Raw genomic sequence first — 27,741 nt, 5'->3', positions numbered from 1 at the left:
TGGAGCTGATTCACTGCACAAGGATGAGGGCATGACTTATTAGTAGAAAACACCCTATGAAATCCATGTTAAAGGCAAAAACCACAAAACATGGGGGCAGCTTTCCTACCGTGGCAACAGTATGGGTAGCCACAGTCACCTTGTAGAGCATATGGATCCGGGCTAGGCAAAGCATCCCACTGTGGCTTTGCACAGAGGGGAAGGGGGTGAGCAGCCACTGGACATTTCTTGTTTTCCTTCAGTAGCTTCTTGAAATTGAACACTTGCAGCTTAGCTCTGCTTCCAGGCACAGAGCATACCTCTGATGTGACAGGTGCTTTTGACATTTTTACTGCTCCCAGAAAGGCAATCAGGCTTGCAGGGTTGGCCCAAGGTAGGACCAAGAGGTGCCTAAGCTTTGAGCATACCTTGCATACAGTCTTAGCCTCACCTCTAAACAGCAGTGTGGGCTTTGGTGCAACCTCATCTTCCTCTTGGCATATTGTGCGTGGTGGAGGTTGGATGGATATACACATACTAGCAATAGGAGTGGTTGTTAGAGAATTCTGGACAAACATTTTGTTTAAATGTAAGATTTTGTTCAAAATTGAGAACCAATATCTAAGACTCATTTCTGTTGCTGTGAATTACGTATCATTTCTGTATGACTTTATTAGAAACCGTGTTTCCAGTAGGCACAAAAAGTTTAAAGTGATGGTGGTAATATTAAAGCATGTTCAGAGGAATATTATAACTTGGGTATAAATTACTGTGAGGGGTTAAATAATGTGACACGTGATGGATAGTTGTTCATTTAGCACCCGAGGACAGGCAAAATTGAAGCCTTTAATCGCAATGGTTTGTGCTTACTTGGAAAAATGTTTGTCTGACTGCAGGCATGGAACCCGTTGTGCTGGAGAAGTGGCAGCCACGGCGAACAACTCACACTGCACAGTAGGAATCGCCTTTAATGCCAAGATTGGAGGTATGTGAAACAATCTCTTACAGAAAAAAAAAGTAACCAAAGAGCCATTTGTGCTAAATGGTACATTCAGACCTTTCTCAACAAGAGAAGGAGATTTGTATGAACAAGCCTCACTGTATGTATTAGCTAGTAAAGCTCAGTTGTAGAGTGGTCATTCAATATCAGTACTGAAGGAGTTTGTCTGTAGTAGCCCTTCTGCAGTGCCCTCTGAAACACTGCTGCCCAGTTCACATCAAAAAATAGAAAGTCAAACTTTTGATGAAAACATGACCCCATAATTAGGACACTGGGGTTTTCTCACAGATTCAAAGCTCTTAAGCCATGAACTTTGACAAACCATAAGTAAAGGTACATATCCTTTATATTGCCTTGCTTATTGATCCCAAATGAAGCACTCTCAAAACATATTGCATCTTTATATTTTTGTCTGTGGTTGGTGAGAATTTTCTTTTGATCTCTATGGGTGATAAGATTATTGCCTGAAAATCAATGTTTGATCACATATTTTTGTTCATTCAGTCAAGAAGTTTCAATTGTTTTCTGTGAATTCTTAGTCACTGGCTGTTGAATGAATGTCTTTAGCATAGTTTTATGACAATGATTATCAAGATGTCATCTGCATGTCTCCTGGGATGTAGCCTGCCTGTGACAGATTGTAATACTTCTAGTGAAGTTTATTCTGAACTTTCTGTGAAGTCGCAGGATTGGTATATTGGCTTTAAGTCCCATAGCTCAAACTCATTAATTGTTGCCTTTCGAAATAGAGCCTAAAACAGAGCCCATCTGTAAAAACAGAAACATGTTTACCTCTTTGTACAACAGAGGACAGTTCCTCTGTACACCAGAGGACAGTATGAGTGGGCAGAACTGAGACCATCTTTCCATTATTAAAAGCACTGCATCTGTTCTCTGCTGGATCAGTACAAGTTTGATCCAAATCTAATGTGAGCACAGATTCATTTCAAATTACCCAAAGCACATAACATCATCCTCACATTGGCTTGCCGTTTTCCTGCTGGGTAAATTAGGGTAGATAATCCCAGATCCAGGATAAGGTTACAATGATGCAGAAAAAAAAAATTCCCTTGAGGTGAAGAGCCTTCCTTCCCCAAACTGCCCTGTCAGAGTGGTTTAGAAAATCAGAACTGCTCAAGTGAGGGAGTTTGTGACAGATGAACAGGTGGTCTCATGTGAACATGGCATTTAACTGTAAACCAGCAGATCTGTTGAATTGTTAAACCAGAGTCAGAAGAGAGTTGCTACACTGATGGAAATAAGAGATGCCTTCCGGCGAAATTTCATTTTTGAATGGAATAGTCACACAACCTGCAACAGCTTTGACATGGCTTTGGAAAGTTCTCCAGAAGTAACAGTGACTTCTTCATAGTTTATTAGTTATTAAGTATTAGGAGTGTGCAATAATAAGAAATATCCTCCAGGCATATTAGCTGACTCACAGTCTTTTCTAAATATAGTATAAAAATTGATCCAGATGGACACAGTATACAGATAATAGAAACAGTAAAGACTAGATACAAATGCTTTTTTATTATTTATTTCTAAAAGAAAGCTGGAAATGAGTAACAGTGTATAAAACCTCTCTTGAGGTGCCTCCTTTTAAAAAAACCAGCATTTGGAAATTACTTAGGAAGCTCAACAAATAATCTGCAGAAAATCAGATTTAAGAGGAAGTTCCAGGGAAGATTGGTTAAGCTTCTTCTTCCACTAGGTGAATATGTTTGAGAGCTTTGCTGCTGCTGACCTCTACTTGGCATGCCTCGTTCCTTTCCTTCAGAGCAGCCATAACTACTCATGTGAATATACTGTGGTTGTGTCAGCTCACTTGTTTCCCAGGGATTTAAAGGCCCTCCTGGGGTATTCTGGGCGAAGAAGCTAGAGTTGAGGTAAAGCAATTACATTCTTATATAGAGGAGCACCTGCTGACAATGATGTTGGATTTGCTCCACCAAGATAAGTATCTTTTACTTCAAACCAGAAAGCATTTCTGAACACATAAGGGATACTAATATATCAAGCAGAAGGGAAAAAAAATCTGTCCCATCAATATGCCATAAAATACTGGCAGTTGAACAAATTCAGTTAATGATGTTTCTGATGCTAAGTTGTTAACAAGATATCCATTAATAATGCTATTTTTCTTCTAAATGTGTTTGGACTCCTTGTCTTGTTTTCCAAATATTTAAGAACATCTGATGACCAAGTGTCTAGGAAAGTCTGAGCCTTCTTTTAAAATGGCGTAAGTGGAGCTGTAACATGCAGAAAAGAAAATTTTAGTAAAATTGCAATCTGAGTCTTTAGGTTTTTTACAGGTTATGACAAGTTTCTTATAAAAAATTATAAAAACACAGATTTCTGTGCAGCAAAGCTACAAGTCCCTCTCACTAAAAGAGAAACCAGTGCGCCAAAGGAATGGATCTTTTTTTTAGGTTTAAATTCTGAAATAATGACGCAAAACAAATCACATACAGAGCTTGTGAGACTTTTTATATGCAGGCTTGGTTAGTTTGCTGTTATTATTGCAAACTGATTGTTTGTGGAAGTTGTAAAACATCTGTGGGGATTTGGGTGCTTAGTTACTTGGCTGGGCTCAAGTCCTGATGGGAAAACAGTTACACTGAATTATGGCACAACAGATGTATATTGTCTTCAGTTGACAAAGATTAGTTCAGCTGTTTCTTTAAGTTTAAGTCAGATATTGAATAAAAACAAGCATTTTAAAAGAAAACTTGTTTCAGCTCAGTTTTGGATGTTTCCTATGATTCATTGAAAATTTGTTCTGAGTTAAAAGCCACTTACATTTTGCAATTACTGCAAATGTTAGAAAAAGTTTATAGGGCTCTGAAGTCTTGGAACAATCTGCAAACACAGTCTGCTAATTGCCTTTTGGATAGCTTTTGTTGTGCTATCACCACATGCCAAATGCAGTTTGGAGGATGTGTGATCAGCAGACTTAACCACTGCAGACATTGGGGTGGCAGGAATAGAAAAGCAGGGAGGAAGGAAGGAGCATTATTTTCACTGCAAATATCCAGTCAGATGTCTGTTGTTCAGACTCATCTTGCAGAGAATTACAGAGTCATTTTGGTTGAATAAGACCACGGTCATCAAGTTCAGCCTTTGACTGATCACCACCACCTTATAAACTAGATCACAGCACTGAGCACCATGTCCTGTTGTTTCTAGAACGCCTCCAGGGATGGTTACTCCACCGCTTCCCTGAGCAGCCTGCTCCACTGCTTACACAAGCCCTTCAGTGAAGAAATTCTTTCTGATGTCCACCCTGGACCTGCCCTGGTGCAGTTTGAGACTATGTCCTCTCATCCTGTTGCTGGTTGCCTCAGCAAAGAAGCCAACCCCCACCTTACTAAGACCTCCTTTCAGGCAATAGTAGAGAGCAGTAAGGCCTCCCATGAGCCTCCTTTCCTCCAGGCTAAATACCCCCACCCTCAGCAGCTCCTCACGGGACTTACCCTCTAGACACTTCATCAGCTCTGCTGCCCTTTCCTGGACACATTTCAGCACCTCGTTGTCTTTCTTTAAGTGAGGGGCCCAGATTGGAAATAGAACTCCAGAAGCAGCCTCACCAGGGCCAAGTACAGGGGGCAATCACTTCCCTGGTCCTGCTGGCCACTATTCTTGACACAGGCCAGGATGCCATTGGCGTTTTTGGCCACCTGGCCAGGCTCTGGCTCATGTTTAGCTGGCTGTCAACAAGCACCCCCCCATGTCCTTTTCCCTGGGCCACTTTCCAGCCACTCTGTCCCCAGCCTGTGGTGGTGCATGGGGGTGCTGTAACCAAAGTGCAGGACTTGGCTTTTGGCATGGTTGAACCTCACACAGTTGGCCTTGGCCAACAGCTTTGCCACATGTTTGTCCATTGCTGGCTAGAGAGAACAGCACCTAAGTCACAACCTTGTCTGTGTTGCTTTAAAAGTAGACCACTTCACCATTGCAAAAAAAATTTTTAAAAAAGCATGTGATTTTCTTTAAGTGCCAGTGGCAGGATTTGAGTTATTATTCATTGGTTGAATATAATATTTAAACTGGCTAACAAAGTCATAAAGGAAAGCTTTATTTTCCTTCTTTCAAAACCAGTGTACCTTTATTGTCTTTATTCAGAACTAGAGAGATACTTAAATATGCTTTAAAGGAATTGAGTGCACAACTTTCACCCAACATTAATTTTCTGTGATTATGAGAAGAAAATAAAATCCTAGAATCCCAGAGTTGGTTTAATGACTCTTTTTTATAAAGCGAAGTTCATAGTGAGATCACAGTTTGTAGAAGTTTATTATCTCACAAAACATAGGCAACTTTTGTGTGAACTGAGAAATACAATCACTTTTCATTTCTCAGTCAAATAGTGTAAGAGGAAAAAAGTATTTTTTCAACAAAGCAGTCCCTATGCCTCTTGGCAATTGAAAGTTAAAGTCTTGGTAAACACACAAATTTTTTTAATCTGAGCTCATAAGCAAAATGCAGTGTGTCTGTAATTAAAAATATGTAAATTTTGCTTATAAATAGGAGTAGCCTCTTAAGGCAGAAAGAGCATCTAACTTGTGAATTGTGAGTGATCATCTCTCTATTATACAATTTTATTAAATTTTTATTTGATATTTAGTGTCCCTTCGATCACATGTCACACTAGCTGTGTGTAGGTCTTTTCTCTTGTTTAGGTTAAAACCGACAGTTTTCTCAGCTTTAGCCACAAAGTCTTACAGTTAGGAAAAACCCCAGCTTCCGTATTTTCTCAGTTTTCAGATTTTAGCATGCTATATTCAGTCTAGTAAACTTAAAATATTGTGATGTGCTGGCACATTGACTTGTCTAAACCCACATGAATGGATTCTTTTAACATAAGAATTCCAGATTATACCTCACAAAAGCTTCTTCTGAAGAGAAGAATGTTCACCATATTGTAATTTCAGGTTGAACAACTTTACGTATTTGATTTGTTCATAACCTCTTGTAATTGCTGTGCTACAGTGTGTGGTAATTATTCTGTACACAAGAGAGTTCTCCCCAGTTTTTTCATTGCAGCCTTATACAATGAAGGAATGATGCCAAGGTTACTTGTCTGTAGGGACCCTTTTATTACGTCTGTTAACATGATTGAAACTGTAAATGACTCAAGGAAGGTAATGCTGTTTCACTGCAATATATCTTTAAGTGACATAAACGCATTTCAAAATTCAAGTATTTTTTAAAATTTTATTTAGCCTAAAACTTTGTTGTTGAAGTTTGAAGGCTGTATAGTGGATAAATTACTTATAATTTTTAAAACTTGAAGAAGGATGAAAATATTTGTGTCTTTTTATATTTTTCCATCTAGGCACATTGGGAAAATAGATACCCAAACAGATTTTGTTGTTGCTTTTTTCTTTAATAACAGTAGGAATTCAGTTCAGTGTCGTTCACAACAACTTCCTCAGGGTGGGAAGGGCGGGGGGGGAAGAAAGAAACATTTTGAGTTTGTCTGTACAGTTCATTGTATTTTTCATTCTGAAGGTGTGCGGATGCTGGATGGAGATGTGACAGATATGGTAGAAGCAAAGTCTCTAAGCCTTAATCCCCAGCACATCCACATCTACAGTGCCAGCTGGGGGCCTGATGACGACGGTAAGACAGTGGATGGACCTGCTTCTCTAGCACGTCAGGCCTTTGAGAACGGCATCAGAATGGTAGGTTGGCATCACAGTGCATTTCCTGGATCTGCTTTCATGTGCACCTCTAAGGGTACCTGTGCCCACTGTGTGCAAGTGCTCAGCATGGGGAAAGGCAAAGGACTTGGAAAGAAAGAAGAAAACTTCCTTTGCATATAACTGAAAAGGTATTTTTCTTTTGTAGTGACTTGATAATCACTCTCATCTAAGTATCAGCTCTGTTCATTTTCATCTGGAATACATAATCCTCAGTGTCTTTTAAAACTGCTCTGAGGGAGTGATGTAATTAAAAATAAATTGACTGAGAAATGCTACTTTGCACATCAGTGCCAACTCATCAAATCTGAGGTGCAAAGAAATTTTAAAGCAAAACCTTTGGCTGTGTTTCCTTCTTTCTTCATTTCTGTTTTACTTTGTTTCATATGATTTCTTAATGTAAGTTTGATGATTTTAATAGGAAGTTGGGGGGCAAAAAAAGATCTGTACCCATGGTTCTTTTACCATTTATGTCTGCTCTCAGAGAATTTACAATCCTGTAATGCAGGGGGCACTAATGGAACTGCAAGAATGCAGGGAATCTTGCTCAAGAAAGTTTTTTGTTTAAGCATATATATGCGCTTGTTTAAATGCCGTATTTCACGTAGGGAAGACAACTGTGAAAAGTTCAGCCTGAATTTCTGTACCAGAAGGACTCAGCCATTTCCTCATTGAAATCTCAAGTTCTCAAACTGGGGATAAATATGTGTAATAACTTGCCAAGAGTGTAGATCTTGCCTACAAACATTATTGTTCCACTGTTATTATTATAGCAGTAATATGAGAAGATACCCTACAGAATCCAGATGAATTTCATTTTACCAGCACATTGTTCTGTATGTGAAATAAGCACCAGTCTATAGCGAAAACATAGCATTTCATTTTATGAGGTAGGCTTTTTCTGATAACAATGCAGAAAAAGGTTAGAAATTTTTTTTGAGAAATAATAGAAGTCATATTTGATACAAGTCAAATTATTCTTTCTTACAATTTAACTTTTATGTCATTTTATCAAACTCTGTTCTGCCTGAAGCTGCCCATGAGGTCTTGAATAGATCTAAGTATTTCCATATATTTGGATATTTTATCTGTCTCTGACTATGAAAGCTTCATTTCTACTCACAAAATAGAAGTACTTTCAAAAACTTACATAAAAATGTGCTGATAAGAAATACAAAACAGATAAAGTTAACCTCTAATTTTCATTCTTTAACATACAATAAAGACTGAAAGATTGTAAATGCATGTTGGAATTACCCCCTTCCCTGGTAGGCTGTTTCCAGACCAAGAATTACTTCAAGATGAACTCTTCTCTTTCTTTTTAATAAGTAATTTCTTTCAGTATTCAGATAAAGGTACTTGCTCTATATTTCCTTATACTGTCATAAGCTGTGTCATTTTAAAAGATGAGGCAAATGGAAGAAGAAAAGATGAATTTACTTTGACAGAATATCCCAGAAATGGGCTGATTGTTCAAGGTCGTGTTTACATACTTAGCCAAACATAGATTTCCCTAACGAGTCACAATAATTGTGCAATAATAATAGGCAGACAAAAATGTTTATTATGTTGTCTACAGATCCTTACTCTCCTTTTCCAGAAATATTGAACTAAATAGCAACAGTGTAACATCTAGGATCATGTCTGTGGAGTAAATTGAAGTAACATTGTATCTTGGTTTAAGACAATTAAAGGGGGCGGACCCTCCTGAATGAGTTACCTTCCCTTTTAGTTTTGACACTGCCCATTCACCAGTAAGGAGAGATTAATGCAAGAAGATATAAGTGAAATAATAATAGTTTAAAACATTAAAAAATGCAACAGGAACAGGCAAAAAATAACTGTGATAATCAGTAGTTATAATGTTGCTGAATTTCATGGATTTCTCATGGACTCCTCAGAAACAAAGAAAAGCAAAAACAGCAGAGAAACCCTCCCCCAAGATGGCACTCTCCATGGATGACCGTGTGTGGAGAGGTAAAGGGAAAATGGCAGACAACTGTTACCCCCAGGATGATTTCCTCTGCAGGCGACCTGGGGTGGAGAGAGAGAGCAGAGGAAAAGAACAGCACAGCAATCGAACCTCTGCAAGTAAAAATCTCCCTCTTCCCCCCAGATGTCAACAAACAGGGCAAAAGAACAAAACAGAAAGAAAACCTAGAGTCTCTGGAGGCTGGAACTGGGTCAACAGCTGGAACTCATGGAGGGACTTTGCCTTCTCTTTAGCAAAAATAGCGGCAGGGGCTTGGACAGCTTGGATTCCATGCCTTCCTGCTTTGACCAGGCACTGCTGGCAGTCTGGGGCAACCATATGGAGTGAGGGCTGTTCTATTTTTCTTGGCTTGGCGGTGTGGTTGCTGTCTGCCATGTGCTATCTCAGCTCGCCCATCAAGAACAAAAGAGAAAGAGCACTTTTTCCCAAATGCCCCCAACCTTAAAAAAGGACTTACACACAGCCTGACTTCACTGTTCCTTTTCTGGCCACTGGGTCTTCAAAGAGACAGTAACTTTGGGCACAGATAGATATGGAATACAGTAACATTTTGTGTTACCCAGGACACATCAGTACAGGACAATTTAACAATACCTTTTTTCAGACCTATGCAAAGTTTGAAGATTGATATTCCTAATTTATTATGCAAGTATCCAAACAATTGTATATTAGAATTTTAAAATGGAGCAGCAAAAGGAAATGCCAAGATTTTTTAAAAACGTCTGAAAAGGAAATTATGTCTGGCTGGCTTTATTAGGAAAATCAAAGATACTGCTGAATAATAACTTTGATTAGAGCATAATCAAGCTCAATTATTATTTAAAATTTAATTTAATCATTGCATAAAAATGAAATGGATGCAAGAGCCATCCATTGTTGAGTTTCCTAAGAGACTTGGTTCCATGAAAAAAGCACCTGATTTATCTTAAGCACATATTATTCCAATCAACAACTTGTGCTGTGTGCTTCAAAACTATTATTATTTTTATATTTGCTGAACTAATATGGTGACACCTTTCAAATCCTGCAGAAAATAGTAAAGATGACTGCATAGTTTTTCTGTAGAATTACAGAGAGACAACACATGCCTTGAATTGAGCAGAGAAATCTGTTTGAAGAAAGGCTACTGAGGGATAAATGAATTCATGAAATGAACATGTAAGTTAAATATACCTAAAAATTCTGTCCAGGACCAAGGTAATGAAAAAGAAAACCAGTTTTTAAACCTGTCACAAGTACTATGATTTTATGTCATTTTTAAGGGTATTTCATCTAATTTCATGAAATTTGCATACTTGAGTTCAAAGAGAAGTCTTGGACACTTTACTATCAAACAATTTCTGTGCAAATATAGAGCTCCCTTTAAATCATGCTTTCAGTTGAGAAGATCCTTCTCTTGAAAATAGCGTTGTTGTAAGTGTGGAAAATTCTAGATGTCTATGTTTTAAATACGAATGCATTAGAACTTGTAGACCTAATAATTTCAAGAAAAAATCCATTGTAATCATGCAGAATTTGCCTGAAAACAGCCTCAGACAAATGGTGGTATATCAAAAAGTAACAAATTCAAGGAAAGATTAGGTATGTAATGTTACATTTCGCCCTGTGCTCAAGAGCAAACAAGCTTAGGCATTGCATAATATGATCATGGCCAAATCATGTCATAAGACTGTGCTGAATCTGGGACAAAATGGAGAGCATAAAAGCCTTCCCTGATTCATAAATACGAAATCTATGTTTTTAAGATGCCTGTTGGTGTCTTACAGTCAATAAGCACAATGCTATAAGCACTTAATGGAGTTGAGTTTGCTGATCCATGGCTTCGCCATGCAGCGTTCAGGCCAGTTCATTTTTATTCATACAAATAAGTCTGGTATTCTGTGATGGTGTCAACATCGTTTGGAGAGGAAAACATTTCAGGTATTCAGACTTGTTCTCTCATTGCTGTTTGGCAAAGACCAAATAGTCAAGTTTCTAGATATGTAACCACTGTAGATACTTTACATTGAAGGATTCCAAAGAGCTTGTTATCTCACTCTCCAGTGTCTCACTAATCTCACATTTTATGTTGTTTCTGTAGTACACATAAGGAAGTGTATATAAATCAGCAACTGGTCAGGTCGTCCTTAATATAACCCAGAGAGGGTGGAGAGGAAGGGAGATCTGCATGAAAACTTTGGGCACAGGCATCTTCATCTTATTGCTGTGACACCACTCTGTTCAGTGAGCTGGACTCAAGCCAAAATATTTGATGGACATTAATGATCAGATGCTGTGTGGCTGAACCTCTTGTGCAAACTCAGCTTCATGCCTTCCCTCCCATCATCATTGCCCCTTCTCATCTCTCTTGCTTCAACAGCTTTGGCTTCAGAGTGTATGTTCCAAGTGCTTGCTGGGTTCAAGCACTTAAAATCACTTAAAGCATCCTACCCACATGCAAGAATGAGAGAGAAGAGGGAAGAAAAGGAGAAATCAAGAAGAAGGATTTAACAGTTATTATTATCAACATCATTACTGTATGTTTCTCCTCCAAAAATGGAAGAGATTGCTCATCATTTTCAAGTGTCTAGGCAAAGGTTTGCTCTTAATGTTCTACCAGAGATGTTTCTATTAAATTTATTTGTCCTGTCATCATGTCTCTGCATTATTCTGAGGAGGATGAGTTGCCTACACCAAGAGGAATTATGCCCTTTTACTTTGCCAGAGAACTGCATTTCAGAAATCTAATGCTGAAATTACAGCAGGAAGACTTCTAGTCAAACGTGTCAATACATTTCAAGTGATACACAGCAGATTTTTAAAATTATTTTTTAAAATGTGTATTGTGTTTTTTCACCTTGCACAGCTGTTGTTTAGGTCTAAATAATACATACCAGTGTTTATGCATGTCTGCAATCATATATGGATGTGTTTCTCATTCATGAGACCTCCTGCACATTTCCAATAAGTTGGCAAGAAATACTTGTTGAAAATCAATCAGAAGAGTTATTGCTGTTCTTGGGGATGGACTCAGAAGACAGATTTGCAGTAGGCTGATATATTCTAGTGTTAGGTCTTGGCATTTATCTATTACATAGTTTGGATATATACTATGTATCCTGGTTGTATCTATGATAAAAAGTGAACATGAACATGTGATGAGGAACATGAAGCTTATGTCTATATAGCTATATCTATATCTATCTTATCTAAATACAGACAAGATAGATATAGATATCGATATATAGACATACGCCTCAACATACTAAGTTAATCTTTGATTGGCTCTGTACTAGAAGTGCATGCTGATTACATAATAGAACTTGAAAAATCCTTCTGTTTTTTATCATTGTATTTCTTCCTATGATGTCACAAGACATAGCACCATTGGCTTGATATTCATAGTTCTAACATCTTTCATCTGTACCTGCCTTGTGTCTTAAGCCCAATCAGCAAAATTTCATCCAGTTGTTGCTTCATTTATATCCCTGTTTTCCTGATCCTTCTGTTATTTTCTGGTTTCTGTAAATCTTTTGAGAAGAGCCATTTTTAACTGAAATCTCATGTCCATGTCTTTGCAAGGCAGTAGCAATCTTCACTATTGAAAATAATATAGCTTATTACTCATCTGAGTCTCTGACTTTCATTTCCACTGTAAGCTGAGTCTTTTGCTGTATTTATGGTGCATGTTATGGTGTTGGAAAACTTGATATCTAAGACATTACAGATTTGGAGCAAGGGATCTCTTGCATAAATTGAACTGGACCATAGGACATAAGACAGGAAATGACAGCATAGGTCATCCAGTGCAGCTTTCTACCACCACAGGCATTGTGCCATTTAAATACATTGAGCATTTTATGTTGTAGAGCAAATCAGATTCTTTTCCCCTCTGATTCTCTTGGGGAAACATTTTATGGCCTACATTATTTATTGGTTATAGATTTTCTTTTAAGTTACAACGTGGTTTCCTCATGTGCAGTTTTCTGCCCATTTGTTCCTGGACATAAATTGTGCCTCATCTTAAATAACTTCCCTCCCTCCATTTTTATTTCTGATACGTTTTTTGATTAGTCTCATTTCAAACTTCATTTAGATATGATAGACATGCCACACTCACTGATCACTTAAAAACTAGTCTGTCCATCTCCTTGTTCAATAGAGTACTGCTTCTCCACATCTTCCAGCCTGAATTCTTTTCTTGAATGCAGGTGGTGGTGATTACTAGACTCACTAAGATGCTCTTTCTCTTTTAGGTCAAAATACTTAAAAGATACCTAGGTCAACTTTGTTTCCCAACCTCATCCTTGAAATACTCTACTCTATGTTTTTCCAGCAAACCCTATGTTATTTCCTGTACAACAATTTCCACACCCACTTTGATGTTACAATAGTGTTCATTTTCTTTTGTTTCATTACTGATTTCTTGCAGGGCTCATCATATCTTTGCAGAAGCCTGACAATCTGGTTCTGATACATTTCTCTACATAAAATAAGTTACCAGAGAAAAACTTCACAGGTTTATCTGAAATTCTGAAGTGTTTGTTGCATTTTGAGCTTTTGTACAGTAATGCAGGCACCACTTACTGACCTTTAAAATCTGTTCTGCAATCTTAAGCGTAATGCTTTGTATATTGAGTTTCTTTCTGTTAGTCAGACTTTCCAAATCAGACTTCATTCTTTCTGTTTTTTGGCATTAGTATTTCCAGTGTGGATACCAGAACGGGGCATGCCAGTTTAGGCATTTTCTATGTGTGCATAGTATTGCTTGCATATTCCCTGGGTGGGTTCATATAGACCTTACTTACTAATCCAGTGGACAGACTATTTTAGGGTAGCTCATTCCCAATTGATTATCTTCCATAGCCCTAAACTTCCTAAGCCATCGCTTTACAAAATTTGTTCACCTTCCTTCATTTCTGACCAATATGCCTAATTTCTAGGTCTGACTACCTTGTGTTTGGGTGATGTATCTCAGATGCCTTAATAACTTTGCAGATGTGGTTTAAACTTGATATGATGTAGTTTTCTACACATAGGGGTTGCCCAGCAAAAATGAGGTTAGGTGATAACACATCATTAATCCAATAGTAGCAATCCTTTGCTCTACTGTTTGCACACAGTTATCAACTTCTTGCATTCAAACAAAGTAGAATTTGGAATATTGCCTTCCAGTAAATTAAATAATATTTAGGCTCAGTGATACTTGGATGAACTTTCATACAGTAAACTTTATTTTGTTTAGGAAATATGTGAACAAAGTGCGTGAGTCAAATATATGCAGCTAAGGTTATGAAGACAACCACGACCCACATCTGAAGTGCAGAGAATAGATTTCTTCCATCACCTCACTGGCTGGAGGATTACAAAGAAACAAAGATATATACATACATTGCTAAGCTCATTTTAGCAGGGCCTGACCCCTGCATTACATATCAAAGAGCTTGGAGCGTACATAAGTCTTCACCAGGCTGTGTTTTACAATCTCAAAACTTCTTATCTCCCTTCTCCCCCTACAAAGAGGCCCCTAGCCTACAGAAAGAATGCTTTTAGGTCTTTAACAACATTCTGTTATCTACTCTGAGAAAATTTAATTTCTTCTTCAGTGGACAGAAAACAAACCAAAGCAAACACAATTGTGTGAATTCTCTCACACTGAGTATTTTCTAACATCTCCCAGGTGCAAGGTTGGTGTCTGAGCAAAAACAATTCTGAAAATAACTTAATTTACTCTCTCCTCACTAATCTCTTGGTTTTCAACTGTTTCTGTCCCAAACAAAGCTAACCTTAATATCGCTCTCCTTTACCTTCTGTGCAAAAATGAGCCTTTTCACAGATAATTAGCATGTAGTACAAAAAAATGCAGAAAAAGAATTAATGTATCAGAAATGTTCTCACATTGCATTCATTGAAATAAAAGAATCCTGAAAGATGGGAAAATTTGTAATGAGAGTTACCGGAAGATATACCCAAAATGGCCATTTTCCTTACAATGTCGCAAAGTGTACTGGAAACCAAAACTGTTGGTTACCTCATCCCATCTCACACATGCATGAAAACTGTTGAAACAAGCCAGAATAGCATTGCTGGTTTTAGACTTTCCAAAATGCCTCTGGATTTGGATGCCAACTCTGAAACAGGTGATATGTTGAACATAAAAAAAACCCAAAAAAACAAAAAAATGCTGCATTCTTTTTGTGGAGTAACTCTTAATTTGAAAAAAGCATACTAAAAAGCAGCTTTGGCAAATCAATATTTCCATACACTGAAGTATATAGATTTCAGAGTATGCCTTTTTGAAACATTAATCTGGTTTCTGTGTGTAAACAAATCACATATACACTTCACTCATATATTTGAACAACAGTAGTTCTATGCATTTGTATGTGTCACGTAGGAAAAAAGAGATTTCTAGACTGGAAATCACTGGAATTTTGGTGTCAAAAGTTTTCTGTGCAGAAAATTTAACAGTTTAAGGCACAAAACTGTGAGGGCAGTGACTTTCCACGCAGCCTATACGTTGTTTTTTAAATAAAGGCTGTGGGAGACAAACTGCACAAAGTTGTTCCGTAAGTCTTCAGTCTGCAAAAGTAGACGTGAAGCAGTCATATTTTCATGCTTATCTACTGAAAAGAGCTAAATTTGTAGAAAATAGGAGGTTTTTTTTGTTAAACCCCAGAGTTCAATAGACATCTCTAAACCTGAAGTTTTCCACAAGGAAGAGTCTGATGTAAGTCGTAAAAAACAGCTGTGTGGATCTAGTGGCCCTGGGCTCCCTGTCTAAAGTGATTAATCAGATAGTAGTGTAAAGGCAATGAGAACTGCCTGAACCCATCCCATATAATGGGTGTTTGTGTATAACATCAATTGCATACCCATTTCTCACACTGATGGCTTTCCTGTGCACTGCTTGTTTATTTTGGCTTTGCATGCAGGGACAATTTCACCTCTGATTAACTAGAGACTCTTCGTACAACAGAAATTTTGGCAAAGCAAGCTCTTGTGTTATCACATTGTGTTTGCCATATACAACTCGTTTTATCCTGGTAACAATAGTAGTGATACTGTAGAGAGAGAGCCTCAACTAGAACTTGCAGTCCTTGAGCTGGCTCTGTTTTGTTTAGGTAAATGAGAAATTCATTCCAATATTCCACATGTTCATATTTCAGGTTTCAGCCAACAGTTCTTTTCATTGCACTTCAGGCACTAATTATAGCTCTGTGGGGAATATCTCGGAGCTGTTTAAACTGCTTTTCTCATGAAAAGTAAAGTAAAAAATACACCACATGAAGCCTACATACTGAATTGTTCCACTGATATGTCCTGATAATTAGTGTCTAAGTACATACCTGCTAGTGGTTATTCAATACAGGATTTTGTTATATGCACATTAGAATGCTTTATAGCTTCAATGTTTCAAACTTATCATATCCTAAGAGATAATACATTTTTTCCTTTTTTTAGCATGGTTAATTGTTTTGTCTTTGTTTTCTTAATAAAGGAGCTAGTTCAGAAGTAGCCAGTAACCTTTCTTAACAACCAGTTCCCTTTCCAACAATTTAAAGTAATTATTGTTTTATGTAAGTAGTGATATATTTTTGCATTGCATATATGTTATGTGTGTGTATATATTGCTGTGTTCCAGCAACAGGAAAGATTTTCTTTACTTCTACTACTTTTTTTTACTACTACTACTACTACTACTAAATTTTCTTTTCTTTACTACTACTAAGAGCAAAAACATAACTTCTAATATAAAAACACAGGTGTCTCTTTTTGTTCATTCCCCCAAACATGCATCTTTATTTACGCATACCTGTTTGGCTCATTACTCATTTCCTCATAGATACCGTGGGTGTGCATTTTAAATAAATTGAGGCGCAAACATTATTTTTCTGAAAGTGTGGATACCTCAACAGAATTAATGGCCTGAGAAATGTTTCCTTTTGTTTGTGAATTTTTTGCTTTCATATCTAAGAAGACTGTTTAAAAAAAAATAAATCTGTTTGTCTGTCTTGTGGTAGCAATTTAGAATTGTTGACTTAAACTCTCAGCTTACCATTATCTGTTTTTGGAGAGATGCCTACTTTCAAATTCAGTGCTGTGCAGTCTACAAAAGAGTCTTTTAAGAATGTTATGCCAGACTATTTTTCATTCCCAGATAAGAGGTTAAATGGACTGGTAGAAACTCAGCAGGAGCTAAGGGCTGCTGCTGGTCAAAAGCAAAATGCTGACAATGAGCAGTTTGGCAGTGCTGTGTCTCTGCACAGGGCAGCACTGTCCAGATCCTAGAGAGTGCAGAAATCGGCAGAAACTGGAAGAAAGGGATGTATCTCACAGGTGCATTTCTCAGGATGCTGTGATCCTTGGTGCCTGGCACTACAGTGATTGTACTATGCTGCAGCTAAAAGCCATGCCTGCATAGTAGGTTTTTTAGGTTTCCAGAATACTGGCCTCTGTTCTGCTCATTCAGTTCTGAACATTTCCTCTTTAGGAATTAGTTATTAAGGAAGAGGTCATACCATGGGCTACTTTTTCCAGATTCCACTTCAGGATCAATTTCACTTTCTGGCAGAAGTTTTTTGTTCTTGGAAACATAAAGTAATTTTAGAACAGTATTGAGGAGAATAGAGGAAATTAGATGTTTAGGCTCTAGGTCTGGATAGAGTGTCCCTCCTTCTCTCTCCATTTTATATTTTCATGGTTTGTTTTCTGCTCATCAGTGTGCAATTTCCAGCATATTGGTGCCAAATTATTTCTCCCTGGCTGCCACTTCTGTAGCTCTTAATTACTCCAGTTCAGCTGTTCTATCCTCTGCTTTTCCTGCTCCTTCACATTTTCTTCCTTGCTCCATTGTAAATCTGATCACACCTATCATGACAGTGACTCACTCCACAGGCAGAGAGGGTTATTGGGGCACTTGATTCATGGGCTGTAAATAATCAGGATTCATAGACTGGATTAAGGCAACTTGACTTGTAAAGTAGTGAATGAATGTAAAGTCTAAAATTTATAAAGTAGTGTGAATACTCGACTGGCTCTTACTGCATCTTCTAGATGGAAACTGTTTTTATTATTTTTAAAGAGTGCTGTTAGCATCTTAAAAGTGTGTGGGACTGCTGGTTGTCTTTATTTGAGTGTGTGAAAACCTCTACCTTAAAAAGGTCCCTGCCAGTACTGCTAGTTCATCCACTCATAAAGATGTGGTGCATACACAAACACACACACTTGGAGCAGGGGATTTTTCTCTAATAGTATAAGGAAATTCTGCAGATGTCATTATGAGCATGTTCATACTGGCTCTGATTCTTGGCAGACTTAACCTGTCCATGCTGGTGAACTGGAAAAAACAAAAAGGGGCTTTTGTATCATTTACCTGCTTGCAATTTGCTGACCAAGGAAAAGGAGGCATTAGCAGGAGAAAAAAAAAAAGACAAAAAAAGACAGAATGCCCCAAGATTCTTCTTTTGTGCTTTTACAAATGCAATTTCTGCCTTGGGGCCTCTTTGATAAAAACCTGAGTCAATTTCATTTAAGCTGTGTGTTGAGCACACTGGCTTTGTCTAGAAAATGTACTAGAAAATTGGACTGTGGCTGGGTCGATAGCAAGTCACAGGCATCAGTGAAACAGCTTTGTTTTGCATAATGGGACAGTTGATTTCTTTCTTTTAAATGATATGACATTTTATGCAATTTAAGAAAGTAGACTAGAAAAAAGGAGAACCTTTCATAGCGGTCTGATTTGGTGCACTGACAAGCATAAGTGTGGAATTATGGACACCATGCAGAGTTTATAGGAGGCAATCCCTAGCTGTCATTGCAAATGGAAGAGCAGAAACAACTTTGTGCCCAGAGGGGAGGGAATGAAATTTTAAAATCATGAGGCAAGTGTTGAGCCTACTTTGCTGGGCATCCATTCAACACTGGTCTATGCGTCTTCAATGGAAGAGTTACCAACTCTTAGTTTTGCTCAAGGTCTGTCTCTATGATTTGTACATGAACCTTTGCTTTTGGCTATTAAATGACACATGGCTTCTTGGCATCCCATGGCTTGACTTTTTGTCTAATACCCTTGGGCACTTGGCAGATGACAAATGATAGATTTAGATAAACAATAAAAGCTACATAGTGCCTTGCATGTGTTTATCTTAATTTTGTAACACAGTCCAACTATTATTTAACTGTTTATTTAGATGATACCAGCTGGGAATAACATTCACATACAGTAAAACAGCTGACACTCTTGCTCTACTTACTTGGTGGGCATAGTTACTAACAAGTTTGAATTTTCCTAAACATTATTGGGACTGTTGAATTAAAGCAGAGTGTTTGGAAACCAAATGGTAAATCAGAATTTATTTACTTGACAAATTAATTTAATTTTAGTCAAGTTCATAGGATCATAGGATTATGGAATCATCAAGGTTAGACGAGGCCTTCAAGATCAGCCAGTCCAGCTGCCCACCTACCACTACTTCTGTAGCCTCGCAACCATCCTTATTACACAGCACCAGAGCCAGACTTCTCCTGAACACAAGTGTTGAAATTAGTTTGGAGGGTTGCGTTTTTTATTGTTTTTAAGACTGCCATTTTCTTTGCCAAATATCTTCTAGAAACAAGTTGTCTAACATGTTTTCTGATCTGAAGGTAGTGCTGTTGTTTTCAGTGAACCGCTGGGCACATGTATATGCACTATTGCAATGCATTAGAGGAATGGCAATTCTCACTTTGTATATAGAAAATACTCTTTTCCATTGGTCAGTGCATCTGGTATTTACTTTTTATTGCAATAACAGAGACATTGATCCTTTACATATTTGCAGTAGTCATTAGTTTTAGAGAAATATTAGCCATAATCTGTTTACCAATAAAAGCCTTAGCATGAAAACGTAAATCCAGGTGCAAATGGCTATTAGTTTTAAAGTCCTGCCCTTACTTTTAAAAATCTAAATTGATGTTTGTCATGTTTAGATTATTAATACAGAATTTCTAAAATCCATTGGCATGTTTTCACCATTTTGTGGCCAAAAATGATTCAATACCTTTTTCTGCAGCTTGCTCATTATTAGCCCAGCAGCATAAGTACATGTCTAATGAAATAGATGACACAGAGAATAGATTGCACAGAGAATAAACATTCTGTGTGCAAACAGACTAATAATACAGTGATACCCTGCAGTGAAAAGGTTTTTATTGCATGGGACAAATCATCTTATACTGCTGATTGCATGCAGAACTATATGATGGTAACAGCAAAAAAATTACAAATAGACTGCTATTAGTAGGACATTTTTCTTTATGCATCTTCTTGAGAAGTTCTTTTACAGTTTTTTTTCTTTTTTTTTTTTTTTCTTTTTTAAGTGGAAGCTATGGCTTGATTTCCCTGAATTCTCATTTCTTGTGTCTTGGTTGTATTGGTGGTTATACCAAATTTCGTGTGGGGTTTAGCCATAATACTGCTTTCAAAACCTGTGTGTGAAGAAGAAAAGTGGAGAAGAGAGCTGTAAAACTTCATAAAGGTTGTCTTAAAAACAAACAAACAAAAATAAAAACCAAACAAACCAAAAAACCAAACCAAACAAACAAAAAGCCCCACTACTCTGAAAATTTTGCTATTTTGCATATTTTTGTTGGTTCATTAGCTAAGATTAACTAAAAGGAAGTGAAAAAAAATGTAATATTCAGACAGAGTGTGTCTGGCGAATGTGGATTTCATAGTACATTAAACTTGGTACCTTGGTGTTTTCTCTCTGCTTGAAATGTTTCTAAATAAAAATTTGAATTTTAGAGATGTATCTTCATGAAGACACTAGTCAGAAGAATTTGCTATTTAACTTACTTTGCTGAAAAGTCTTTCCAGGTAGTATACTTTTATTAAACTCAAAATTATCTCCATGATAATTGAGAAGTCTCATGGCAGTCTGGTGAAGGCCCAAGTGACTGGAAAAGGGAAACATTGTACCCATCCTGAAAAATGGTAAAAAGGAGAGCCGGCAACCACCAACTGGTCAGCCTCACCTCTCTGCCTGGGAAGATCATGAAACAAATTCTCCTAGAAGCTCTGCTAAGGCACATGGAGGTCAGGGACATGGTTTGGGATAGCCAGCACAACCTCACCAAGGACGTTGGTATTATTAGCCGGTGTTTTTTACTGTCTTCATTAATGACATGGATGAAGGAATCAAGTGCATTCTCAACAAATTTGCAGATGACACCAAACTGAGGGGTGCAGTTGACACTCTTGAAAGATGGAATGCTATCCAGAGGTACCTGGACAAGCTCAAGAAATGGGCCAGTGGAAGTCTTACGAGATTTAATAGGACTAAGTACAAGGTGGTGAACCTGCATCAGAGCAACCCTCAGCATCAACACAATCTGGGGGATGAACAGATCAAAAGCAGTCTTGCTAAGGACTGAAGAAGGACTTGTGGGTGCTGGTGAATGAGAGGCTGACATAAGCCAACAATGTGTGCTTGCAACCCAGAAAGCTCACTCCGTATGATATTTTACTACTTCATCGGAGTTTTCAGCATGACTTTCTTGGTACATCTGGATAATATAGATGCAGACCAACAAACACAGTATAAAAGTTGTTTCTGTGCTCATACCACTCATTTTCTCCGTTTTTCTAATGTCTGATTGTGAAATCTGCTAAATCCTGTTCTCTTTTCAAATTCTTCTCAGGGTAGTTGGTTTTTTTATTTTTGTCTTTTCATTAAATGTTTTTTTGGGGAAAAAGACCTGGCTATTAAGCAGTTGAGAGAGAAAAGAAGAATTATTAATCAAATCTTTTGTACCATTTCCAAACAGGGACGAAGAGGCTTAGGTTCAGTCTTTGTTTGGGCATCTGGAAATGGTGGAAGAAGTCGAGACCACTGCTCCTGTGATGGCTACACCAATAGCATCTACACTATCTCCATAAGCAGCACAGCTGAAAGTGGAAAAAAGCCGTGGTATCTGGAAGAATGTGCATCCACACTAGCTACAACATACAGCAGTGGAGAATCCTATGACAGGAAAATAGTATGGGTTTTATTTGTTTTTTCATGTGTATGTCTTCGTATTTTGCACAGCGCCTTTGGGGGATGGAAAGAAAGGGAAATCATTTACACCAGTATCTTCCCTCTGTTTTAAATCCATTATCAATAGTTTTTACATTTTACACACATATTAGCAGTTTACCTAGATACCTATTTTCTCAGATTTGTTTTGACCCAGCATCATTCCCCTTTTACGTGCAGTGACTGTCACTTATTACTCATATCGATTTTTATTCTGGAAATATATTGTAAGGAAAATTTGGCTCTGTGCCCATCTTTTCTGTATTGTTCCTCTTCTCATTCCTAAGCAGCCAGCATTTATTTTCCCTAATGTTCTCATCTTTGCTGGAAAATTACAAATAGTTTTAATTCTGTTGGATAATCTGTTGATATCGTTAGTATTTGTATATCCTATGTGTCTTTGCAAAATGAATGCATTCAGGATATTTTCCAGTATTCAACATTCTACTCATTTTAACCTTTTAAACCTTTGTTTTCAGATTGATGAGGTTTGCTAATATAGTCCTCTTCCCTGCTTATTTATTCTAGTGTTTAACTTACAGAAATGTATTACTTCTGGATCAGAAAATTGAAGGATTTGGAGGGGTTTTTTTCTTCCTTATGTTTTCTTAAGGGCTCATCTAACCTTTCTTTCTGGTCCTTAGCAGATTCTTCTCTTGGTGTCAATAAAGAGTTACAAATATTTGCCTCTATGGGTTTTTTTAATACTGTCTGCCTTGTCTTTCAGGATTCTGGGATGCTGGCCATCCCTTCTTGGATTCTTCGTTATTTTCAGATGGTCTAATTTCTGTTTTAAACTTGTTCTGAGATCTTTCTTCATTCCAATGATTTTTCTGTTATTTACTTGCTGCTCTTCACTGAAGTCTTCTCTTTCTCTTCCTGACATGTTTTTGTTATCCCTGATAAATAATAATAAATTTTAAAATGACTGTATCTACTAGGAGTCCTCACTTCTGTGATTAAATTCCCTTCATTGTCCTTTAAAAAATATTCACTAACTTCTTCATGTTTAAGTGAGACTAACAAGCTGAGGAGATATGATTGTGGTCCTCCAGCCTGACCTCTTACTTAGCCAAGTCTGTAGGACTTCCCCGAGTCCTTTGAATCCAGCAGTTGCTGTCAAGTCAACAACAGTTTTCATAAGTACAATCAATATTGCTTTCAAAGTTTGCTGTGACAAAAAATTCACTTAAATTTAGTGTAAGTGCTTTCAATTATTCATTGCCATTAAAAAATTCCTCTTGTTTGCTCTCTGGGCCCCTTTAGCTTTGATTTCTAAGCATTTGGTGTCACATATTGCTAGTATGAAGACCACTCCAGCTGTCTGTCTTCTCTCTGTGTCTTCTCTCTGCCAATGTAGTCCAGACAGTTAATCCCTTTTGATAACTGAAGGTAAGCTTCTTGTGTCATTCTAAGTCATGTTTTCTTATAAACCCTTTTTTGTGTTACAAGCTTCTAGAATCCAAACTAGACACATCAGTCAGGTAGCAGCAGTATTCAATGACAAATGCACAGGAAAATGGGTGTCTGTGGATGCTGGGTCAGTTTTCTTCTATTTACATATTGACCCTGACTGAGACTTGTTAGCTTCATTATCATGTAATGTGTCTATCACTGTGTGATACCCAGCCCACTTTCAGAGCTGCTGCTTCTCTTTTTCAAAGTTGGTGGTTCAAGGAAATATGTAAGGGTAGTTAGGGTCTCCTTATTCCACTGTTAACAACTCACCTTCAGACCAGCCCTCATCAGCACTTTGTCATTTTCCAAGTTTCTCAAATACTCATCTGAAAGTGCTGCTGTTTTCTTCCATGTCTTTGGTAAAAGCTTTAGGTCATACTATGGCCAAGAACCAAATTGCAGAAGACCTGATTATAAGCAGCAATCATTTCTTCTATATGTTATAAGGGTATATATAATTTCTCTGCTTCTAATTTTTTATACATGCTTATTTTTTTGGACCATATAATTATCCCAGTTTAAATCAATGTATTATGCATCATGTACATTTAAAATCTCTTAAATTTAATTAAAAAAAAAACCAAAACCATGCAGTATTACATGATGTGTCTTGTAAAATCCTGAGTACATTACTTTCAGCCAAAGTGATGGCCAGAAAAAATACTACAGTACTTTGACAAATTTCTTTTCCAACAACTTATGTTATCCACCATTGAGTATACTACTAGCTAATTAATCTATTAGTAATTAGTTTAAATCCTGTATCAGCTGTTTTTCACTAGATAAAAAGGTGGCAAATAGATGACATTAGTAGGACAATACTCCTTACCCTTTTAAAAATAATGACACTATGCAGGTTTCTGTAAGTCTTCTGGAATTTGTGCAGTGTTCAGACATTTGCTAGAAACAACACAGTAGTTCCCTTTCCAGCTCTTGTAGGAGTCTTTGGGACTTCTAATCTTTCTGATAATATAATTTATTATATTATACTTAATAATATTAACTTGTTATTTAAAATAGAGATAAATAGTAAGATGATTTATTATCTTTCTATGATCTGAAAATTTAATTTAGACTTTATTTTCCAAAAAGAAACATTCCATGAAATAGCTGTTTACTATAAACTATTATCTCTGGACAATTAAAACAGTATTGTTTTGGGGATTATTTTGCTTCTGATGTATTTGAAAATAAAACATGCATTATTTTTTAGGGTTCACCATTTAATCTTGTCTTCCCTCATTGCCTCTCTGCATCTTTTATCCTCAAAAGTAATTAATTGCTGTTTCTTTCTATCCTTGCTCATGTTTTTCTCAGTCCTTATTGTACTTTCCTACATTGCTAATTTAAGCTTTGTTCATTCCTCTGATTTCTTAATAGATGTAATTTTCTTGATGATTGTCATCCATTCTTTTCAATTAACGCACACTTTCTGCTTTTACAGCATTACTATTTCAGTAAGAGAACATTGCTAATTTCCGACATTTCACTCCCTTATGTCTTGCACTAGGATCAAAAACACCCAGAGGTGATCTCACCTTTGTTGTTAAAGACTTCTCATGAAACAAAAGCATGTAACTTTTTAGTTTGCTGAAGTATAGTATCCACCACTTCTGGAACTTTACAGTGTGCTAATACAGGCTGGGTAATCTCTTATTGTAAGATTTTTGAGAAGTATACCTTACAAAGGAGATAATAATTATATATATAGAATGTACACAAATTATCCCATAATTAGAAAATTAAGGAAGATCATTTACATAAATGTTATTGAAAAGAATTAAAAATATGTCTCTAAAAATATTCCTACTTGGAGTTCTCCCTTGGAGATTTCACATTGAATATCAGAGATAAGTAAAAATAATTTTTAATTGAATTCCATTAATTCTCTAAGCACTGTTTGTTTTTACTAGTCAGATGAATTGTTTTTACTGTTCAGATCTGCAATTCAGTTCCATATGCCACTTTTAGTTTAGTGCTACAGTGGGCATCATTTTGCACAGTAAATGGCAAAAGTCTGAGTAGCCATAAGAAGTAACCCAAGTCTGTTGACCATTTGTTTACCAGAATGTAATTTATCCTTGACTACTCTTGTGCAAAGCAACATTGCAGTTGCAGTTGCAAGAGTCACTGATCCCAAATACTTGACAATCAGACTGTAAAAATTCCTACCAATATTTTTTCCTGCACTGTATTATCAATTGACTTTTGAAACACACAACTCTTCCATGTTTTACTAGTGGCACTTGGTATTTAAAGCCATGCAAGGCTGTTTGCTCTCCAGATACTTTCAACGGTGAAGTGATACAGCATAGTAGAGATAAATAGCTTCTGTTTGTGTTGTGTGTAAACCAGCTGTCCACATAAGGGATAAGTATGTGATTCTGTTATGCTACAACCTAGTGAGAAATTCCTTGAAATTGTGATGCCACCTTTTCAAACTGATTGTTGAGAAGTCCTTTCAGCATACATACCCTGACATGGAGACAGGAGTATTACTATTACCTGTGTAATCTCTTGCATATAGTCTGTTTTAAGAGCATTAATGGTTGTGTTGCTATTCTCATCTCCAAAATTCATTCCTCCTAAAGTTCTATCAAGTATCATTTACCTTGAAAGGAAGTTTTGTTTGAAACAAAAAGTGAACTCAAGTCAGAACTGAATACTTCAAATACTAAGCTTTTTAAACTGCTTTTAAGTGCTAGAAGAGTCTAGAAGCTATATATGTTGTACCATGCATCCTTTTCACTGTGTCGTATCTCACACTTTTGTTTAAACTGATGCTCCTTTTGAGTCAGAGGTTGTCTTCATGTCTTTCCACAAGAAACTGAGAGCTTGCCTCAATTTTAAAGGGAAAAATAATACAGGGTGAGTAGAAAGATTATTATCATATTTAAATTATCCAAATTCTGTTATGCATATAAATTTATATGCAGTTGACAAATAATGCAGGGTTCAACTCTATGCCAAAATTTGAAGAGTAACAATACTTGATCAGATCATAAGATGATTTTGTTTGTTGGAGTGAGACTCCTACATTCAAAACACCACAGCAGTAAAACAGGAAGAAGTAACCTGGCATAGGATTTACAAGCAACATCAAATGAACTGACTTCTTCTCTTTTTTTCTTTTCTTTTTTTTTCTTTTTTTTTCTTTTTTTTTTTCTTTCATGTAACACAGCACAGATTTCAGTGTCATGTGAGATTCTACAGTGCTGTGGTGCAGAAATACCTACCCAAGACTTAGGAATAATGAATGGGTTACAGTTGTATAATGTCATGTTTCACAGTTCCTGTTTTTCCTTGTAATTCCTTAGTTGAATATCTTTCTTTTTTCTTTTCTTCTCTGTTTTTCTGTCGGGTAAGTGCAGAATGTATTATAATGTGAATGAACAAACAGTAACCAAGTATTAGAAACTCACTTTGTAGGCTAAAAATTGTTATAAAAATTATTTAATTTCAGTGTGGAGTAATAGAATCACAAACCCTTTTATAACTACACGAAACACTTTTTTTCTCTTTTCATTGCTACCCACTTTTTATAATTGCTTGTTAAAAATATAGGATGTAACATAATTTTAGAAGTTTTTCTAGTCTTGGAGAGTTTTTTTTGTCATATACAATGACAGCTTAAATTATTTTAAGCTAACAGTTACAGGTAGACACACCTTCTTGGAAGAGTTCCTTGCTGCTCAGGAAAGTACACCAAGTGCACTTGACTTTATACTGTACTGAGTTTTATTGCAGTGATAATTAGCCTCTTATGAGCCAAGTTGCTACCCTCTGCACATATTAAAATGTTCAAAGCATGCAAATGTTCCAAAGATGCCGATATATGTATGCCTTTTACATAGACTCTTCTGGAAAAGGACTAGAATTACTTTTAGGTGTTTTCAAGTGCAGCTGCAAAGTGCTGGCATAGCTACAGGCATAGAAACTCTCACTGTGGGACAGAGACAAATGGACAGTAGGTAAAGACTATACAATTATAGTTCTTTATAGATGTTACCTCTCATACTCAGTGAGTGCAGAAGTATTGGCTAATATGCAGTTGTCAAGGTATTTTTTTGTAATATTCTCTTCATTGCTGCTTTGAATGCCATAGGATGGTGCTTAAAGACAGCTTTCCCCTGCCAGATCATGTGGCTAGGACAGGTGAAGCACCACATAATACAGTTATCTATATGGTTCTTATCAAACATATTGCACAAATGCATTTCCTTTGAATTTGTTTTTCAAAGGATTTTGTAACACACTAAGATTTTGATATCAGAAAGTTCCTCATAGATATGATTTATAGCTTACTAAATTACTTATCTCCTGCAAATAATGTATGTACTATATCTTCAACCTGTTTTGTTGTCTTCTGATAAATAGCAATTCATCAGCTAATTTTCTTTCTCTTCTTGCTGATAAACTACTCTAAGCAGAACTTAAAACTGAAACAACAGAAGAAAGCCCATCCTGTCTCCTGCCAGTTCTTAAAACACAAAAGCCTGCTCTCCTTCAGAAACTCACTCAGGTTATCAAGATATGCACCAGATAATCACAGGACACAATGTGGCA

The 27,741-nt window shown here is 36.9% G+C and overlaps 1 protein-coding gene across 1 annotated transcript in view; it reads left to right on the top strand.

The window, feature by feature from the left end:
• Positions 1-27,741, top strand: part of PCSK5 (proprotein convertase subtilisin/kexin type 5) — a 171,280-nt gene that overhangs the window by 90,318 nt on the left and 53,221 nt on the right. Inside the window, exons 6-8 of the mRNA XM_084225783.1 lie at positions 876-964; positions 6,494-6,666; positions 21,467-21,679. Of these exons, the coding sequence (XP_084081909.1) occupies positions 876-964; positions 6,494-6,666; positions 21,467-21,679 (475 nt within the window). The remainder of the gene's footprint in view (positions 1-875; positions 965-6,493; positions 6,667-21,466; positions 21,680-27,741) is intronic.

Source organism: Fringilla coelebs (assembly GCF_963513975.1).
Source record: "Fringilla coelebs genome assembly, chromosome: Z".
Taxonomy (NCBI): domain Eukaryota; kingdom Metazoa; phylum Chordata; class Aves; order Passeriformes; family Fringillidae; genus Fringilla; species Fringilla coelebs.
The sequence above is the reverse complement of the archived record's forward strand: the minus strand, read 5'-3'. Positions and strand labels throughout refer to the sequence as shown.